Consider the following 22,876-nt stretch of genomic DNA (forward strand, 5'->3'; position numbering starts at 1 on the left):
TTTAAATAGTCTAAAACAAAATTGAATGATATTGCTGACACATAGTGTAGTTTCCCTATTTTGATTAAATCTATTTTGGCTTTAACTTTGTCTGAGATCATGTTTATTATCCCTGCTTTTTTTACATAATAAATTCTACTCCTGCTCTTTATTTTATATTTGTGTGTGTCTCTCATTTTTACAACATTTCCTGAAGGCAACATACTGTTGAATTCAAATTTTTAATCTGTCATTAGTTTCCTTTTATGGGTAAATTCATCCCATTCACATTCTAAGTTATAATTACTTGCTATATATTTTCCTCCTTCCTATTTATCCTCTCCATCCTTCTCACCTTATTCCTATCCCTCCTCTGATTTACTTCTACCCACTACCTTGCCCTCCTATTCCTTAACCTACCCACCCCTAAAAGAATCCCTCCCTTATCCTCTCCCCCCACATTATCCCCTTGTCCTCTTTATTTCTTTCTGAATATAAAAGACTTTTATACCCCTCTAGATATATATGTTGTTCCCTCTTTAATGCATTCTCGATGAGAGTAAAGGTTCAACACAACCTACCCTCCCCCCTACTAGCTTCTTCTGTATCAGTTTTTCCTTCTTTTATCTCATTTGTATAATTGTTCCTTTTTTTCTCTTTCAACAGTTTTATTTATTCTTTTTAGAATTACCCCATCATACTCAGCTCAGTTCAACACTTTCTTTCAAACTACCTAATGACAGTCATAAAAGAACTGATATTTTCATATATAAGAATAAACAATTTGACCTTTTAAAGTCCCTTATAATTGGTGCTTAATGTTTATTTTATATTTCTCCTAAATGTATGTCAAATTTTCACTTAAGTTCAGCTGTTTTTGCCACAAATACTTGAAAGTCTTTCAGTCTGTTAAATGTTGATTTTTTTTCATTCAGGATTATACTTAACTTTGCTGGGTAATTTACTCCTAGCTCTTTTAATCTATCGAGTATAAAATTCTAAGACCTATGGTCCCTTCAATGCATGCATGAGCTGCTAGGTCTTACTTAATTCTTATTGTAGCTTCACAATATTTAAATTGCTTTTTTTTTTCTTGTTGCTTCCAATATTTTCTCCTTAACCTGGGAACTTTGAAACTTGGCTATGATATTCCTGTAAGTTTTCCTCCTGGGATCTCTTTCAGGTGGTGATTGGTGGATTTTCTCTATTTCTGCGTTGCCTTCTTGTTTTAGAACTTCAGGTCGATTTTCCTTGTAATATTATAATCCTGCAATATTGTGTCAATATTCTTTTTTATCATAATTTTCAGACAGTCTGACTATTCTTATATTATTTCTCCTCAATCTGTTCTCCAGATCAGTTGTTTTTCTGATGAGATATTTCACACTCCATTCTCTCTTTCCATTCTTCTGATTGCATTTTATAATTTCTTTATGTTTTAGAACATCATTATCTTCCCTTTGCACAATCCTAACTTTTAAGGCATTATTTTCTTCCTTAAGTTTTTGGTTCTCTATTTCAAGTTGGTTGACTTTCTTTTCATATTTTTTCTTGATTTTCTTAGATTGCTCGTTTCGTCTTTTTCTAAACTTTCCTTGATCTCTCTTATTTGATTTTTAAAGTCCTTTTTAAGTTCTTCTAAGAAATCTTTTTGTGCCTAGGACCACTTCTCATTGAAAAAGGAGTGGCTTTTTTAGCTCCATTATCTTCCTCTGAATATGAACCCAGATCTTCTCTACACTCATTGTAGCTATCTACTGTTGGGTTCTTTCTCCTTTTTTGCTTGCTCATCTTTATTTCAAAAGGGGTAGTATAAACAAATAAATGTTATGATGTTATTAAATTTATCTACCTGTAAAAATTATATAATATGTCCATATGTTTTTAATATATTCAATGTGTGAGTATTGGGAAGGCCAGATCAATTAAAAATACTTGTTCATTGAAGAATTAAAATAATGAATTATTTCAAAAAGTATTCTACCCATTTGTACAAAATATTTATAATATCTCTTTCTATAAGTTATTCCCATTAATTATGGAATGGCTAAATAAGTTATGATATATGAATGTGATGGAATACTACTGTACTGTAAGAAATGATGAAGGAGACAGTTTTAGGGATACCTGGGGGAGAAGGAAAAGGAAGAAAATCTGGCACTGAAAACAAATTTGAATTGAATACAATAAAAAGAGTATTCCACTGGTATCTTCACACTGACAAGAAAAAGTAAAAGTAAGTATGGCTTCTAGTATGTTTGATGGACCCTCTGTATCATAGTCTTGAGTGGACATGGACTTGGAAAAGAGTTTTGGATGTACAAACATGGATGTACTGCACTATGAATCATTAGAGGAAACTCCAAAATTGATGAAATAACAGGTTTATTTGAACATTTTAAATATTTCAATGTTATCTTATTTTTATTGATAATTTAAATTTTAATTACATCATTTTCAAATACATCTATCACCTTTCCCCTACTCTGCATGCCATTTCTTGTAAGAAAGATTAAAATAGGAGGAAAAAAGTAGTGGAATAAAATTAATCAACATTCAGACAATCTAACAGTGTGAGTAATGTTCTATATCTTTAGTTTCCCACTTCTACAAAGAAGGGAGGGTGGTATGTTTTCTCACTTCTTCTCTAGGACCAAGACTCATCATTACAATTACCTAATGTTCTTTCTGTTTACATTGTAATCACTGGGCCTATTGTTTTTCTGTCCTTTAATATGTTTCAGTTACTTTGTGTTCCAAAGCATGCTTCTCTTAATTCCTCAGACTTATGTGGTATTTCCTTATAGGAACATAGAGGATATAGGCAATATAATGATATGGGAAAATATCAGAATTTGCTTAGCCATTCCTTAAGAAATGGACATCTATTTTTTATTCTAGTTCCTTTCTACTACACAAAGTGCTGTTATGAATATTTTGGTGCATGTGAGACCTTTCTTTTTGTCTTTCACCTCCTTGAGGTATGTGCCATGAGACCCTTTGGTCAAAGGGTATGGATATTTTAGTCACTTTTTTCAGCCTAATTCAAAATTTATTTCCAGAATGATTGGACCAATTCACAGCTTCATCAACAGCATTTTAATATGCTTATATTTGTATATCCCTTATGATAATGATTCTTTCCATCTTTGGTAGTCTTAGCCAATCAGTAGGGTTTTAGGTGAAACCTCACACAAATTTAGTTTTTTCAGAGGCATTTGCTAAAGAAGGAAGACCCCTAGAATTATCTCTGAAAACAACTGTACAAAAAACCTGATGCTTAGGATGATGCCCACTCTACTATGGAAACAGAGCCCCTCTTTAGCATATAGTTAGGCTATAAAAATGAGCAAACAGCAGAAAAAGATCCTGACTATAAAAATTACTATGGTGATAAGGAAGATCAAAACACACACTCAGAAAGTCAAAACTGCTAAATCTAAAGCCTCAAAGAAAAACACGAATTGGTTTTAGGCCATGGAAAAAAGAATTAATGGTTTGGTAAAAGAGGCACAAAAAAAAGTGAAGAAAATAACACCTTATAAAACAGAATAAGCCAAATGGTAAAAAAAAAAAAAAAAAAAAGGAACAAAAATCTAATGGAGGAGAATGGCCTGAAAAATAGAATTAGCCAAATGGGAAAGGAGATATAAAAGCTCACTAAAGAAAACAATTCCTTAAAAATTAGCATTGGCCAAGTAAAAGCTAATGACTCCAAGGGGCATCAAGCAAAAATAAAACAAAATTTAAAAAACAGAAGAACATGTTACATATCATTGGAAAAACAACTAACCTAGAAAACAGATCAAGGAGAGATCATTTAGAAATTACTAGACTACCTGAAAGCCATGATAAAAAAAAAGTTTAGACATCATCCTTCAAGAAATTATCAATGGAAATTGCCCAGATATTCTAGAACCAAAGGATAAAATAAAAATTAAAAGAATCCACTGATCACCTCCTGAAAGAGATCCCAAAATGAAGACTCAAAGGAATATTATAACCAAATTCCAGAACTCCCAGGTCAAGAAGAAAATATTGTAAGCAACCACAGCCTGGAATATGATATTCCAGAGGGCAAAAGAGCTATCATTACAACCAAGAATCATCTACCCAACAAAACTGTGCATAATCTTTCAGAGGAAAAAAATGGATATTCAATGAAAACAGAGGACTTTCAAGCATTTCTGATGAAAAGACCAGAGCTGAATAGAAAACATGACTTTCAAATATAAGATTCAAGAGAAGCATAAAAAGGTAAACCCAAAAGAGAAATCATAAGGGATTCAATAAGGTTAAACTGTTTACATTCCTACATAGGCAGACGATATTTGTAATTCTTAAAAACTTTCTTATTATTAGGGCAATTAGAAGGAGTACACATAGACAGAAGGCATGAGTTTGAGTTGAATATGATGGAATAATTATCTTAAAAAATAAAATTAAGGAGGGGGAGAGAAAGGAATGCATTGGGAGAAGGGGAAAGGTAAGGGTAAAATGGGGTAAATTATCTGACATCTGGTATAAAAGAGCTTTTATAGTGAAGGGGAAGATGAGGCAAGTAGGGAGAGGGAACCACATGAACCTTACTCTCATCAGAATTGGTTCAAATAGGGAATAACATACACACTCAGTTGTGTATAGAAATCTATCCTACCATATAGGAAAGTAGAAGGGTAGAGGAATAACAGAAGGGGGAGGGGGCTGACAGAAGGGAGGGAAGAATGGGAGAGGTAAAAGACAGAAGCAAAATACTTCTGAGAATTAACAAGGTGAAAAGAGAGATGTACTTATTTTCATGATTTCACTTGATATTCTATGATCTTTTGTTTTTCAAAATGAATTCTGTTATTATTTTATCAAGTTCTACAAAGCATCCCCTTGGTAATTTGACTGATATAGCACTAAAAAGTGTAAAATAACTTTGGAAGTGTTTTCATTTTTACTTCCCGTGTCTTTTTAGTTGTTAATGCTCTCTCTCCTCTTCAAATCATCTTAAATTATCTCGTGTATTTACATGTTATAAGACCCAGTAGCATGGAAGCTTCTTAAAGACATAGCACATTTGTCATTTTCTTGTCTTCCTACTCCCACAATCTGGCATGGTGCCTGACATATATTAGATGATTAATAAACACTTGGTGCATTTAATTGAACTCAATACCTGTAGCACTATAGCTTCTGAATTAGAAATTACATCTTGGCATTTTCTTCTTCTGGAGTTGAAGTACTGTCTTGGACTTTTCCATGCCAGTCAACTATACTGCCATGTTATAGTGGAATTTAAAATCCCACTCTCTGTTTTGCAATTTTTTTTTTGTTTAGGCAAATGGGGTTAAGTGACTTGCCCAAGGTTATACAGATAGTGAGTGTGTCAAGTGTTTGGTCTGAGACCAAATATGAACTCAGATCCTCCTGACTTCAGGGCTGGTGCTCTATCCACTGCGCCACCTAGCTGCCTAAAATCCCATTCTCTTACCACAACTTGTTATCCTATTCTACCTACTTTTTCACTTGTATTAAATCAGTTGCTTGCCTTCAGCACAACGTACTAGAATATTGAGCTCTGCTTATTTTCTTTGTCCATTTCCCTAATTTTGGCTTCACTGTCTGCATATGGCATTTTGACCCTGTAATCTTCCATTTTAATTGTTCAATAGTTATGACGCTAGACTTTTTGTTAGATGACCATATGATGTACCTAACCTGCTAATCAAGTCCCAAAAAATGGTTCCTCCACTCTCATGCCTTAGGTCAATGAGCGTTATTGGAAAATCTTGATATCCAGGTGACTTCACCCAGTATATATTTATGGTATATAATTTCATCTGGTTTCTCAATGCTGTTCAACAGTCTTATTCTTCCTTTCTCTAAATACACTGTTCAGGAGAATTCATGACCAAACAAGGGAAAAAGAGAATCCCAAAAGGCAAAATGGACAATGGTGATTACATAAAATTAAAATGTTTTTGCACAAACAAAACCAAATGCAGCTAAAATTAGAAAAGAAGTAATTGGGGTTAAGTCTTTATAGCAAACTTCTCTGATATTTCTCCTCTCTATGTATATGATTTCCAAATTTCTCCGTTTGGTCTAACAAACCTCTCCCCTAAAGAGCTCGTCCTACATCACCAACTTCCTGATGAACATCTCCTTGTAGACATTCTATAAGTAACCCAACCTTAAGATGTCTGGAAGAGAGTTCATTATCTTGCCCTCTAAACCTGTTCTTCCACCAAACTTTCAAATTTCTGTTGAGAGCACTATCACCCTTCTGGTAAACTTGGATTTGTATATTTACAGTCCTTCTTGATTCTTTCCTCTCCTACAATTCCCATATCCAATTTTTGGCTAAGTCTTTGTCTATTCTATATCTGTAACATCTCTCATAACTTGCCCTTTCCTACATTCACATGACTACATTCCTTTTCATCAGGCCCTCACCACTTTTTTGTCTAGACTAATGGAAAAACTGTTTAATTGTTTTCTCTTCTTCCAATTTGTTTCCCTTCTAATTCATCCTTAACACAGCTGTCAAAATAATTGTAAGGTAGAGGTTTGACCAAATCAATCCCCTCTTTACTTAATCAATCAATCAACAACTTATTAAAAGTCTACTATGAGTCAAAAAAACTACCAAGGTTCCCCAATAACTCTAACATAACACAAAAATTCCATAAATTGGAACTTAAGGCTCTCCATAATTTGGCTCCTATCTACATTTCCAGGCTTATTTTATACTATTTTCCTTCATGAAATCTACACTACAGCCAAACTGGATAATTAGTTATTTCCTGCATTTCACATTCAATTCCCTGAATCTGTTCATCCTCACAGGTGTTTCCCTACACTGGGAATACTCACTCTTTTTCTCCACCCCTGAGAATTATTTTACTTCCTCAATACTTAGTTCTGGAGAATTCACGACCAAACAAGGGAAAGAGAGAATCACAAAAGATAAAATGGGCAATATTGATTACATAAAATTAAAATGCTTTTGAACAAACAAAACTCAATGTAGCTAAAATTAGAAGAGAAATAATTGGAACTAAATCTTTGTGGCAAATTTCTCTGATATAGGGCATTTCCAAAATATATAGGAAACATATTTAAATTTATAAGAATAAGAGCCTTCCACTAAATGTTAATCATCAAAGGATATGAACAGGAAGTTTTCAAAAGCCATACAAAAAATGCTTCAAATTATTACTGATTAGATCCTTCTCTTCAAAATTAACATCATAAAAGCACAAGTTTGAACATATCACTTTCCTGCTCAAGAAGCTTCAGTGATTCCCCAATTCCTTTTATGTAAAATGCACACTCTCCTGTTTGACATTTAAAGACCTGCACAATAGGTTTCCAGATTTCCAGTTTCTAGGCTGATTACAACTTCTTACCCATCATGGATTCTATACTCCACCCACACTGGCATACTTGCTTTTTCCTACACATAACATTCCATATCTTATTTCTGTACCTTTATAGAGACTTTTACCCCAGAATGGTTTAACATCTAACCTCTGCCCTTGCAATCCATAGCTCCCGTGAAGGCTGAATTCAAATGCCACCTACTTTAGAGATTTTTCATGATTTCCCGTTTTTAGTGCCACTTTCTCCATCACTGCATGTTTATTCTAACTATTCTGCATCTATTTATCTATGAACATTTACTCCTCCCCCATAGGAGAAAGTAAACTCTTTGAATGAACTGTCTGATTTTTGTATATGTATCCCTAGAACCATGCCTAGCACATAGTAGGTGTTTAATAAATACCTGTTGATTAACTGAGAAGTCATCAAAGAGGCATTCCCATCCAACTTATTGTCTCATTCTTATTAATGCCTATTACATGCCAAGCATTACATATTTCTAATGAAAACATATTTTATACAACATAAAAACAAGAATATATGTGTTATGTTCAAATCATTCAATTAGATTAAAATATATGGACAAGAGATTCATTGATAATTTATCATTCAACATTCTGAATTGTTCAATAGATTAAATGTACAAAATGTCCTACCTTAAAAGCAGAATACTGTGCAAGAAAATCTACTCACTCAAAGTGAAATTAATACCATCAAATATAAAGGTAAAAAAACTTGAAATTTGGCCAAATAACAAATGAAGAGACTATACCCCAGAAACTTATTTGTTCACTGGATTCATTTCTGCCAACAAAATAAAAGAATAATACTTATGAATTAATCATAATTTAAGACTAAAAAAGGGGGGAGAGTTATTTTTAAATTGGTGTCTTTTTAGTATGTTTCACATAATAGAAAATTCAAGGAGAACAAAGAAATGTAGGTAAAGCTTCCAGACAAAGATTACACTCAAGTCACAGAAATTATCATAAAGCTTTTTTGTAGTCTAGGAAGCTGATAAAATGCTTTTTTTTCAAGTTTCCAAGGAACATGTAAAATATACTGAATAAAAGAGATACAAGGAAATTAAAAATTTTGGTATTTATACTAAGAACCAGACAGAAAAAGAAATCAACATAGAGATATACTATAAATATGTAAAATCTAATCATGATGAACTTCATAGAGACAGCTGTAATTCTTTGGTTGACTAGAATGTTATATCAAATATTATTTGAAGTAAATAGGGCAGCACATAGCAAAAGCATAGAAGTATTTTGATTTTTCTGATGTAATACAATTTCATTAAAAAATAAAATAACATTCCTAAAATAAAAGACCAACCTGCTGTTCATATCGTTTCTTGACATCTTCTAACTGCCATAAAAACTCTTTAGATTGTTTCTCACGAAGCGATTTGGATCTAGTTAGATCTGCCTCCACTTTTTCCATCTAAAAGTTAAGAAGAAAATGTTACATTTAAAAAACCAAAACATTTGCTAATATAACAAACTTATTTGAAAATACAATGATCATTATTAAGATACGTGAAAGAAGGTAATAACTATTAATTTATTTATTCTTATGTATAGACACACATTCTACAATTTCTAGGCATATGTACAATATTAAAAAAAAATCATATACATATCATCTTTCTCCCCTCCTAACATCCTTCTAATTTTCATATATCTCCATTGTCAACCTTTAGTACTAATGGCCTACCTTTACCTTCTAAAAATGAAACAATTGAAATCTTTTGTCAGAACAAGGGGATAAAGCCAATCACAGGGTTTTTTGATCACCTACAACTTGAAGGGCACTCTATATGCTAAAGGTTACAAGTTCTCTACAACTATCAACAGCACTACAATCCTTCAGCATCTAGAAATTTTATCTGGATCACTATTACAGGATTTGAAAAGGAAAAAGCAATAATCTCAATGCTCTGAATTCTCAAGTAATTGATATTTAAAATATTAAAATGTTAATATTTGTTCTATGCTATATCTGACCTCATTAATTACGTACTATAATACATGATAAACAATGAAATGATTTCAGTACTTTGCTTTTCGGGAAAAGAAATTTAGGGAATATATACATTGTGCCCTGTCTTTATGTCCCATTTACTGCCAATAAAATCCATCAAGTCCTATTAAGAACTTAAATTTTGGCTCTAAGTATTGATTATAAAAGTATCAAAGATCTTTACCTACTACCAAATTCAATTTTTCGATACTGAGAGTAATGAATCACAAAAGTTCATGAATTTCACTGATGTCAGCAATAGACAAATAAAGAAGAGAATCAGCTAAGGAATTTCTAGAGGAAGCACTATTTAATCTGAGATTTTAAATTTGAGGCACAGACCTGAAATGAAAATCAGCAGATAATGGAGTGTTGATTTTTTTTCAATATGCAAACACATCTGCGATATTATTGATTTACATGTTCTTTTCAACCCTTTGTGTCTGTCCATGCTGTGTAACTCTTATTCATAAGTTTACCACAAGAGGTCTCCTCTAAGTTTGCCAAAGGGGATCCCACTGTTAAAGGAGCTGAGAATCCAAGGTCACGATTAAACGACTAGCCTTATTTAGGCTCAGAACAGGGCTTTAGTAAATGATTTTAGATAGTTCAGATAAGGGTTTCTTAACCTGGGATCTGTGAAATTGTTGCTTTTTAAAAAAATATTTTGTTAACTATATTTTAATAAAATTAGTTTCCTATGCATTTATCTTGTTCATTAAAAATATTATTCTGAGACAAGGTTTATAGGTTTCACAATTACTGCCAAAAGTATCCAAGATACAGAAAAGGTTAAGAAGCACTGGTGTAGACATTACTGAAAAAACTAATTATTTGAACACTTACACAATGTATATTGACTATAAATGCAATGGAATTTTATGAATTCACCTGAAAAGCCTATTAAATTTTTAAAAATTCATAGTTTTGCCAACTGTTACTTTTATTTGTGAATATAATGTGCTACATAAGCTAAACTGTAAGCTTCCTTGTCCTAAAACTCCTCAAATTGCCAGCATTTGTTATATGGTAATGCTTGACATATACTTGTTTATAAAGCTAAATCACCTCTCCTTATGCTCAAGCAACAACCAGAAACACACTATGTACTTGTTTCAGTTTTTTTGGTGTACTGAAACATTTACTAAGTGGGGTAGCCAAATAAAAATTCCCTAAATGTTCCATATGGCCACAACTCACTTCTATATTGATGACTGCTGGTTTTTACAGCTCTAAGCCTAGATTCTTATAATGATCTCCAGACTTTCTCACCTTAAACATGTCTTATATATGTTGTTCTAGTAAATTTCCTTTTATCATTTATTCCCTGCCTTAAAAATATTCAGTAGTTCCCAGAAAAAAGGATAAAATTCAAATTTCTCAACCTGACGATCAAAGATCTCGATAAACTGTCCCCAACATAAATTTTACAATTTTTCTATCTTCTCAACATCTCACAAAATAACAATAAAAAATGCTTATTTTCCAAATCTAGGTCTTTGTTGAAGTTGCTTCCCCCACCCAAAAAACTCAGACTTCTACTTTTGTATACTCTTATGTCATTTGTTTTCCATATTGCTTAAAATTTCATTGTTGCTTAGTTATTTTTTAGCTTAACATTCAGATGTGACCTGAATATTTCCTCAAATATACTGTAAGTTCCTAGAGAGTAAGGAAATTCTATATTTCTTTTGCATCTCCTTAGACCTCAATAAGTGATCTTTACAAAGTAGGAATTTAATAAACATTTACTGAATTAATAAGTAAATCAACACATGACTAAATGGAAGAATCCATTTCATTCTATAATTTTAAATCCAGATCTTCCTATGTGAATTTTTTCTGAACTGCCTTTTAATTTGGCAAAGTATGAAAAAAAGGTTGTTAACTACAAATTCTTTCAAACATAAATGAGGAAATATACATTTTAAACACTCAAAGTAATTAAGATAATGTTGTCCTTTTTATTCAAAATAAGTAATTCAAGCATTCATTTGAAAATATATATACATATATAATCAGAAGACTAATATAGATAAAGTAAGGAAAAGTAAAAGCAAACTGTAAATGACGTTATAAGGAAATAAATTATACAAATTAATTTAAATGCTAATTATACTGACAGAAAAAGCCAGCCCCCACTCCATTCTTATTCCTTAATTAAACAAAATGCAGAAAATAATTCTGAAATGGTCAAAGTTTATAGAAAAGCATATGATACTCTGTTGCCATAGATACCAAAGATTCTAGGTCATGAAGTCAGTAGATCATTCCACATTCCATTTAACTTCAAGTAAAAAGAACATCTCCCTTAATATCATGTTACCTTGTCTTCAACAAAACATAAAACCAAAGTTAAAATGTCAATTAACAAAAAGGTTGAGTACTTTTGTATATCAAGAATTCAGGTTTAAACAAAAAAGGATAAGAGAAGAGGTATTATTTTTATATGGTTATGATAAACTGTTTAGTGTGGATGGTCAAAATAAGCTCATTTTCATTGCTGAAGCTATCACTAAAAAGTAATTTTAATATTGTAGAGCTCTGTGACTTTGGTACAATGCAACCTAAGAATAAGATAATTTAGAGAAACTTGTTACCAATTAGCAATTTCTTTATTTGTTTTATACATAGAATAAGTCTTTGAATTATTCTGATATACCACCAAAGAATTAGAAAGGTTCATCATGATAACAATAATGATAAAAATTGTGGCAACTAGTGAGCATTATTATCAATATTTCAAGTCATTATTATGTCAATAACTAATGATATTATTGCATTTATTATAGCATTTCTATAAAATAGATTTGAAAAATAACATTACACTCAGGGACTTCCAGGATGGCAGTTGGAGAGCTTTGTCTATAGCTGAGAACTCTTTAATCACCTCAAAACAGTAAGAAATGCATCAATTAAAGAAAAATAACTTTTTAAATGAAGCAAGGAAAGAAAATGAAACAGAGGAGGTTAAAAAAAAAAGAAAAAACAGAGGAGATAAAGAAAAAAATGAAAAATCAAAAAGAGAGCCCCTTCAAGAACAAAAATACTATGGGGTAAGGGATAATAAGGAGAAATTCTGAAAGAATGGAATAATACTATAAAAACAAAAGCTACCTGTCCCAGAAACACAATCATGGAAAAAAGAAAGAAAGAAAGAAAAGAACAAGGTCAAGAACCTCCAGAATAGTTTAGATGACAATATTTTTTAAATTAATAACATATAAAGATAAAATTTTAAGTTTTTTTAAAATACAAAAATAAAGAGAGAGAGAGTAGAAAATTAATAAAGCAGTGTAATCTTAGGAAAAGACTGGTAGAGAAAACACAAAAATACGATGAATATTTACAAAAAAAATAAATGAAATAGAAAGATTAATAGATGAGAAATATAAAATTTAAGTAAACTTTTCCCAAAAAAAGGTATAAGTAAAATTCAAAAGGGGAAAAAATAAAGATCGAGATGGACTGGTAACAGTTCTAACAAGCATTTAAAAAAAATTAACTTCAATATTACATAATTTGTTTGCAAAAACAAAGAAACGAATTTCTTACCAAACTTTTGTATGAGACCAGCATGATAGAGATATACAAAACAGGGAGAGATAAAGCAAACTATAGATCAAAAACTAATGAATAGTAATGTAAGCTATTAAATAAAAATTAGCAAAAAGGCAATAGCAAAGTATTTGAAAGACAGTTCACTATGATAAAAATGTGATTATACTAGGAATACAGGGCTGGTCTAATATTAAGAAAACTATTAACATAAAAATCATATTAATAATAATTAAAATTATATAATTATGGCAGAAAAGGTTTTAGAAAAGTTGGAGCACATATTCATGATTTTAAAAAGACTAAAAAGAATAGAAACATTAGAGCACTTCCGAAATAGTTAAGAATTAAAGTCATTGTTACCACTGTTATTTGATATAGAAATCTTATAATATAAATATATTAATATATACTATATTATAAATGATATAATGTAATAAACAATAAATATAACAAAACAAAGATAAAAAAATTGAATGATTAAGAATATGCAGAGAAAATTTATCAATATTTGCAGATTAGAATTTAGATTATTCTAGAGATTTAACAAAAAGTAACTGCAATAATAACTTCAGTAAAGTAGCAAAGTACAAAGTAATTATTACTACATATTATCTATGACGACTATTTTGTAGCAGTTTCAGTAATTAACTTCGACATTTCAGATCAGGTAAACACATTTGAGAAGCTACAGAACACGATGTTTGACAAATCCAAGGACAACAAATATTGGTATGAGGACACCCTAACCAATAACAACAACAACAAAATGCTGGAAAATTAAAAAGTGATCTGGCAATAATGAAGTTTACAACAACATATTATACCACAAAACACAATAAGGCATAAATGGATTCATAACCTAAATATAAAAGATAGTATCATTTAAAATATAAAGCAGACAAAAAAGAGACAACATTCCAAATAAAAGCAGGAGTGTGCAGGGGGAGGTGGAGAAGAGTGATGACTTAACTAAATAAGAAATAGAAGAGATCACAGAATGAAATTAATTTTGAAAAACTTTTGCACAAGCCACACCAATTCAGTTAGAAATGGAACTAAAGCAGTTAATAAGGAAAAAAAAAACTTTTGTAGCAAACACCTCTGATAAAGATCTGATATCTAAAATACATAGGGAACTAATAGAAAAATAAAAGAACAAGAGCCGTTCCCAAAAAGATAAATGTTCAAAGAATATTTATAGGTAGTTTTCAAAGGAAGAAATACATGTTATCTTAGAGAAATTTTTTTTAAAATGAGATTCTCATCAAAACTACTTGGTACTGGCTAAGAAACACAGCAGTGGATCAGTGGAATAGGTTAGGCATGGAAGACACAGTAGGCAATGACCATAGAAATCTACTAATTGATAAACCCAAAGACCCCAGCTTTTGGGATAAGAACTCACTATTTGACAAAAACTGCTGGGAAAACTGGAAAAGAGTATGACAGAAAATAGGCATAGATCAAAATCTCACACCATATATACCAAAATAAAGTCAAAATGAGTTCATGATTTAGATATAAAGGCTGATACTACAAGCAAACTGGGAGAGTAAGGAATAGTTTACCGGTCTGATTTATGGAGAACAGAAGAATGTATGACCAAACAAGAGACAGAGAACATTATGAAATGCAAAATGGATAATTTTGATTACATTTAATTGAGAAACTTTTGCACAAACAAAGCCAATACAACCAAGATCGGGAGGAAAGCAGAAAACTGGGAAAGAATTGTTAGAACCAGTGTCTCTGATAAGGGCCTCATTTCTAAAATACATAGAGAACTGAGTCAAATTTATAAGAATACAAGTCATTCCCCAATTGATAAATAGTCAAAGGATATGAACAGGCAGTTCCCAGATGAAGAAATTAAAGCCATCTATAGTAAAAAGAAAAAATGCTCTAAATCACAACTGACGGGAGTAAATCAAAACAACTCTGAGGTACCACATCACACCTATCAGATTGGCCAACATGACCAAACAAGTAAATGATAAACGTTGGAGAAGATGCATTGTTAGTGGAGTTATGAAATGATCCAACCATTTTGGAGAGCAATTTGAAATAATGCCCAAAGGGCTATAAAAATGTGTATACCCAGGGCAGCTAGGTGGCACAGTGGATAGAGCTCTGGCCTTGGAGTCAGGAGGACATGAGTTCAAATCCGGCCTCAGACACATAACATTTACTAGCTGTGTGACCCTGGGCAAGTCACTTAGCCCTATTGCCTAGCCAAAAAAAAAAATGTGTATAACCTTTGACTCAGCAATAGCATTTCTAGGGCTATATCCCAATGATATCATAAAAATGGGAAAAGAAAAATGGGATAGAGATTCAAATAAAAGAACAAAAAATAAATAAACATTGAAGAATTCACAAAAGAAAAAAATTTGGAAGGAAAAATGAACTAGGTGATTTTGGATCATGTGAAATTTAATATTCACTAATCAAATGTAACAGAAGTTCAGAATTTCATTACACATACAATACTACATTTTGTTACTAATGAATAGAATGAAGTGTTCATTTTTTAAAATAATAAAAAAACAGAACTGCAGAATTGGATCAAACAATGATGTTGTCAATGTAGAAACAAACAAAATATATTCAAAGAAGAAAGGAAACAAGCATTTATTAAGCCTCTACTACATGCCAGGTAAGTGCTTTTGCAAATACTGTCTCATTTAATCCTCACAACAATACTGGGAAATAGGTGCTGTTATCATCCCCATGTTACAATTAAGGAAACTAAGGCAGATAGAGGTTCAGTGACTTGCCTAGGGTCACACAGCTAGTAAGTATCCAAGGTAGGATTTGAATTCAGTCTTCCTCACTCCAGGTCCAGCATTTTATGTCTACTAAATGAACTATCTACTATATCTATATCACTAAATGAAAAGACAAAAAAAAAAGTTGGGAAAATGCCTGATGTCTCTACAAACAAAGCAACTGGATTAAAGAGTCACTAAACATATAAAACTTAAATCAAATAATTTTAAAATTTCAGAATACATTTCAGAAAGAGTATCAATGAAGTGAATGAGGTAAAGAAATCCTATTACAAAAAGGATCAGGAAAAAAAAGAGTGGAAGAAAGTAGAATTTTTAAATTAGCAACTTAAGTGTGGAAAAGGGGGAGGAGTAAGAAAGGAAGAATTGAATAACTAAATAAAAGAAATCACAAATAGGGAAAATGTGGGAGGGGAGAGTCAAAGGAAGGAAAAGAGCCTGTGAACAAAAGATCATATCAAAGTAGATTAAACAAAATTAATACTACAAAAAAAGTACTAACTTAAAAGAGGAATCACAAAAATATTATAAATTTTTTTAAAATATTAAAGACAAATGCAGATAACTTTCAAATTTTTAAATGTGAATGGATTAAACAATCCAATAAAATAAAAGAGGGTAGAAGATTGCAAAAGAAAACAAAACCCTCAATCTTTTTAGTGCTTAAAAGAAACACACGTAAAATTAAATATTAATATAAAATAAAAATGAGAGGCTGGAATGAAATTTACTATGGATCAAGTAAAGCCAAAAAAAAAAAAAAGCAAACGTAGCAACTGTGTTATCAGAAAAACTAAAACTAAATATTTATAATACAAATAAAAATAAACAAAGTAACTGCATTTTAGTTTAAAGAAATCATTACAATGAACCAATATAATACTAGATGCTCCAAATACTACAGCATCCAAATTCAAAAAGGAAAGTTAACTGAACTACAAAAAGACGTAAAAAGTATAACAATAATAGCAGGAGACTTTAATGGTTATCTTAGGAGTTAGACAAACCTAAAAGATTTTTTTTAAAAACCAGAAAATATAGAACTGAACAAATTGTTAGAAAAATTACAGCTGAAAGACTCATGGCACACTCTGAAGAGGGCCACTAAAGAAAATAAATATTTCTCAGCATCATATGATACTTTTACAAATAAACCAAAAGAAATAATACTCAAACTAACATCAGAGATATATTAAACAATACAAGGTATAAGACAAGAGTTATCTTCAATAGTATGAAAAATGTATCTATCTAAAACCAAAAGCAAGGATGATATGTAACAAAGATGTGCTAGAAAGTTTCCCAAGAAATGCAGGAATAAAGCAAGGTTGTTTCCTTTCCCAACAGTTTTTTGATACAGTTCTAGAAACAATAGCAACAGCAATAAAACAACAAGCAAAAAGGCAGCCAATAAGAAAGAACAAAAGCAGAAAGACAGGCAAAGAGGAAACAAAACTATTTCTATTTGTTGATGACATGATGGTTTACTTTAAAAAATCAGCAAAGAAACTAATTGAGACAATAGCTTAACAAAGTTACAGTAGACAAAATGGACCTTCTAAATAAAAAGCACTTCTGTATATTAATAATAAAATAGAGAAGTTAATAATAGAAAGGAAGCTCAGCAAAAATGCAAAGAAGACAGCATGCAGGAGGAAAAGATGATCACAGCTGTAATATGCTATAGAGGTCAAAAACGATAAAGATCAAGAAGAAGTCATTAGTTCTAGCAATTGAGAAACACTGATGTACTATCTCCTACCCAATAAAATGATAAAGGACAAAAGATGGGAATATTCAATGTTGATGGTACTGAGTAAAGACATACACACTGATGCACTTTCGTTAGAGATGTGAATTTGCCTAACCATTTGGAAAACAATTTGGAAGTGAAGAAAATTCTGAAAAAGTTCATAGCCTTTGACCCAGAAATCTCAGTGGGATCCATAGCTATACTAGATTTCTACCATAAGGAGGTCAATGGCAAAAAGATGTACTTTATATATATCAACACTTCTAGAAGTGGCAAAAAAAACTAGAAACATAATGAATGCCAATCAATTGGGGCATAGTTAAACAAGTTATAGTATATCAGTGTAAAGAAATATTACTGTTATCAAAAAAATAATGGACATGATGGATATACTGAAGCATAAGAAGACATATGAACTACTGCAAAGTGAAAAAACATATATAATGAATATAACAATGGAAATGGAAACAGTAACAATAAAAACACAGGACTGAATGTTGTAAAATCAGGCTTGTCCTCAAGTAATAGCTATAAAAAAGACATACCCCTCACTTCTTTACAAGGTATGAGATTTGGGTATAGAAAACTTTACACAGAATCATATTTTTTTCACTTTATTGGTTGGTTTTGCTGGACTGTTTTTCTTTTACTCTATTTTATTCTTTGTTATAGAAGATAGCTCTCTGGGAAGGGGCAGAGGAACAGTTACATTGTAAAATATACATAATAGAAAAATATTTATGTAAATAAATAATTATGATCTAAAAAGGAGGTTCAAGTGAAAGAAAAACATGAAAAGTATCTTTTAAATCATAAGGTCTGATCTACTTTTTTTCATAGCCTAGATTTCAAAATGGCAATTCTCTTTTCAAAAAAAAAAATTTTTTTTTGCTTCAAAATTCCATTTTATGTTATGTGTAAGACTAAAAACAGAAAATTCTTCATGTAGTTCCTTTGCTTTTACACAAAATGTTGTATATAAGAAGAAAGAAGGAAAAAAAGGAAGAGGAGAAAAATTTGAAGCTTACAATTAGAAAAAGACAATTATTTTAAAATATGATGCATACTTCAAGCGGAAAGAGTCATGACTTAATATAATTGGTATTCTTATGGTCATTTAGACAAGGGCTTCTTAAACTTTTTTCACCTGTGATGCCTTTTCTCAGAGTTCCTTGGTGCTGCATGCCCTGAAGGCATGTGAAGTGCAAACTGTGCATGTTTCCTGTTCAGAACCAAGGCTGCACTGAAGTTGTACGATGCAACACACGCAAGCACTGCCAGAAACACCTCAGATTCATTACGTGCTTGATTTTTAATTAATTTTTGATTATTGCACGTTCAGAAACCTTGATGCCAAATTTTTCATGACCCCACATGGGATTAGAACCCACAATTTAAGAAACACTGATTTAGACCATATCTGGTTCACATTTTGCAGTTCTTTTAAGTTGAAATTTCTGGATCAATACTCATTGTGTGTGTGTGTGTGTGTGTGTGTGTGTGTGTGTGTGTGTGTGTATACAATTTTTTTTTAAATTTCAGCTGCTTATGTTCCATAAAATTTACAACTCAATGCTAACTTAACATTTAATTAGTTTACTCATTCATCTATTCTGATAGGTTTCATAGCCATATTTAAATCATTATATCCTGCTGGAATAGACCTGACAATAATTCACTTTTCTATAGACTAGCTCTCAGGCTTCTTAAGAAGTTCTTTCCTTCAACAAATTTTTGTGCCTCTTTTGCCATTTGGTCAATTCTGGTTTTTGTTGTTGTTGTTGTTGTTTTGTTTTTTTTTTTGGTGAGGCAATCAGGGTTAAGTGACTTGCCCAGGATCACACAGCTAGTAAGCATCAAGTGTGTGAGGTCAGATTTGAACTCAGGTCCTCATGACTCCAGGGCTCTGTCTACTGCGCCACCGAGCTGCCCTGTCAATTCTGTTTTTTAGTTCAGGATTTTTTGTGCCTCTTTTCACCAAACTGTTAATTCTCTTTTTCATAATTTTCATGCATCATTCTCATTCATCATTTCTCTAGAATTCTTATTTCTTTTTTGAACTCTTCTAGGAATTCTCATTGGGCTTTTGTTCCATTAGCATTTTTCTTTGAGGGTTTTTTGTTTTGTTTTTTTTTTTTTTGTAGCTGTTTTCACAGTGTTGTCTTCTGATTTTGTGCACTGGTCTTCCCTGACACCATAGCAGCTTTTTATGGTAAAATTCATTTTTGTTGTTGTTTGTTCACTTTTCTAGCCGATTTCTTGATTTTGAGCTTTATATAAAAGTTGGGCTCTGCTTACTTGGGGTTAGGGAGGCACCATTGTAAGCTTCAGGGTTTTTTTTTTTTGTGCTGTTATTTTCAGAGCTAGTTCTGGGTGTCTGCAGGTTTCTGGTGCTTCCAAGGTGGTGTGATACTGGGAAAGGTACAGTCACTGATCTCCTGCTCTGTATTCTGGTCTTTACCTAGGAATAGTGCCTGGTCCTCTGCAGCTACAAGCACTAGTGCTCCTCTTTACCTTGAACTGTAACCAGGGACCCTGCTGCCTTCTGACTGACCACCAGGACTCCTTTTCACCCTGGAACTGCTACCTAGAACCATGTATGGCCAATCAGCCCCAGTTGTATCCAGTGACAGAAAAGGGTCCCCTGTAATCTCTTTCTGACCAGTTGTCTGACCTCCTTACTATCTCTGGGCTAAGAGCTGTTACTGCATGCTATTATCACCACATGCGTGGGCTCCAGACAAACCTCCACCCTGATGTCATTGACTTCTCTTGCCAACCTCTTAAGATTTTTTTAGGCCAGAAAGATGTCTTACCACAACTTTTTGTTGGCTCTGCCACTCTAAAATGTGGTTTCAGGAAAATTTTTAAAATTGTTTGGAGGGGCATGCTGGGAGAGTTCAGCTGGGTAACTGTCCTTAATCCACCATCTCTAAGGTTTCAACATAAGTCAGAGCCTCTTAGGAGATTCTTTCCTTATCTGTAAAATGGGTATAATAATACATGCATCCCCTAACTCAAAAGGTTGTTGCCAGGAAAAAGTGTTATAAATCTTAAAGGGCTATAAAAATGTGAATTACTACAGTAAATAAGTAATTCAATGAAAGAAACAGTTATCAAGTGCCCATTGCATGCAAGGAAAGAAGCTTGTAAATTAAAATTAAATAGTCCCTGCCCTAAAGGAAAGTTTTTCTGGAGGGGTACAATATGTACCGAGCTAAATAATTTTATAACCAATATAACTGAAAAGGGAGGAAGCACTAAAAATTAAGGGTAATCAAGAAACCTCTCCTGAAAGGGAATGGTATCTCCATTGAGTTTCTAAGAAAGCTAGTGATTTTATAAGAAGGCAATCAGGAAAGAGTGTATTCTAGAGATGGAGAACCACTTATGTAGAAGCAAGAAACAGGATACCATGTACTGAGAATAATTAGCACATAAGTTTGATTACAATAGATAGTGTATGAACAACAGTTACACAAAATAAGATGGGAATGGCAGATAGGAATTATGTTGTGGAAGATTTTAAATGCCAAAAAGAAGATTTTTGAATTTTATACTAGAAGCAACAGAATAATACTGAAGATATTTTTTTAGTGACATTTTCAGAAATACGTTTCAGGAATATTAATTTGGCACCTGTATGAAGAATGGTTTGGAAAGAGGACAGACTAGAAACAGGGAGAGTGATGAGACTATTTTAATAGTCAAGGTTAGAACTGATGAAAGACTGAACTTGGGTAAAGGCTATCTGAGAAGCAAGGGGACAGCCATATGAAAAATGTGGAATCAAAAGGCACTACTTTAGTATCACCCATAAAGAATTTAGGAGGGGGAGGAGAAGAAACAAGAACCCATTTCCAAAACTTCACATAATATCTTCAATGACGCCAAACAATTTACTGTTATAAAATTCAAAGTCTTTATATTGATACTTTTCCTGGTTCTAATATAGCTGGATTCTTTTTTAACTAGTATTTTTTTCAGTTAGATGTAAAGACAATTTTTAACATTCATTTTTTTAAAAATTTTGAATTCAAAATTTTTCTCCTTCCCTTCCTCCTTCCCTCCCTCCCCTTCCACCTCCCTAAGATAGTAAGCAATATGATATAGGTTATATGTATGCAATCATATAAAACATTTTTCCATATTTGTCAAGTTGTTAAAGAAAAAGACCAAAAGAAAAAAACACATAAAAAATAAACTAAAAATAGTATGCATTGATCTGCATTTAAATTCCATCAGTTCTTTCTATAGATATGGATAGCATTGTCCATTACAAGCCCTTTGGAATTGTCTTGGATCACTGTATTGCTAAGAAGAGTGAAGTCTTTCACAGCTGTTCATCAAACAATAATGCTGTTACTGTGTGCAATGTTCTCCTGGTTCTGTTCATTTTACTTTGCATCAGTTTATGTAAGTGCTTCCAGGTTTTTATGAAGCAAGCCTGTTCATCATTTCTTATAACACATCAGTATTCCATTACTTTAATGCACCACAACTTGTTCATCTATTTCCCAACTGATGGGCGGCCCCTCAATTTTCAATTTTTTGCCACCACAGAAAGAACTGCTATAAATATTTTGTACATGTATGTCCTTTTCCCTTTTCTATGATTTCTTTGGGATACAGATCTAGTAGTGGTATTGCTGAGTAAAAGGACACGCATGGTTTTATAGCCCTTTGAGCATAGTTCCAAATTGCTCTCTGGAAAGGATGGATCAGTTCACAACTCCACCAACAGTGCATTAGCATCCCAATTTTCCCACATTCTCTCCAACATTTATCATTTTCCTTTTCTGTCATATTAGTCAACCTGATAGGTACAGGGGTGGTACCTCAGTTATTTTAATTTTTATTTCTCTAATCAACAGTGATTTAGAGCATTTTTTTCATATGATGATAGATAGCTTTGATTTCTTATTATGAAAACCACCTGTTCATATCTTTTGATCATTATTCAATTGGGGAATGACTTGTATTCTTATAAATTTGACTCAGTTCTCTATATATTTGAGAAATAAGACGTTTATCAGGGACGCTTGTTGCAAAATTGTTTCCCAACTTTCTGCTTTTCTCCTAATCTTGGTTGTACTGGTTTTGCTAAAAGTGATCTCTTCCTTGTTGAATTTTCCTAGAGGCTGTGTGTGGATGAGTACTTTTCCTCATCAAATGTTAGCTTATATCAGACTCCCTCATCAACCTCTTTTATTCCCGTTAGTAGATTGTAAGGACAGGATCCATCATCTTTCATCTTTGTATCCCCAAGAAACTAGCATAATGCACTGACAACTAGCTAGGCATTTAATAAACATTTATTGGATGAATGAATAAATGAATAATGGGGCAGAGGTCGGACGCCTTTTTAGCCTTCAGTGTTGGCAGAACT

General features: G+C 32.2%; 1 protein-coding gene across 6 annotated transcripts in view; it reads right to left on the minus strand.

The window, feature by feature from the left end:
* The window catches only part of CEP112 (centrosomal protein 112), a 496,208-nt gene that overhangs the window by 295,172 nt on the left and 178,160 nt on the right, over nucleotides 1–22,876 (minus strand). For all 6 annotated transcript variants that reach the window (XM_027873031.1, XM_027873032.1, XM_027873026.1 and 3 more), the window contains exon 19: nucleotides 8,698–8,805. In XM_027873031.1, coding sequence (XP_027728832.1) covers nucleotides 8,698–8,805 — 108 coding nt within the window. The remainder of the gene's footprint in view (nucleotides 1–8,697; nucleotides 8,806–22,876) is intronic.

Source organism: Vombatus ursinus, unplaced genomic scaffold (assembly GCF_900497805.2).
Source record: "Vombatus ursinus unplaced genomic scaffold, bare-nosed wombat genome assembly UNPS02014801.1, whole genome shotgun sequence".
Classification (NCBI taxonomy): Eukaryota; Metazoa; Chordata; class Mammalia; order Diprotodontia; family Vombatidae; genus Vombatus; species Vombatus ursinus.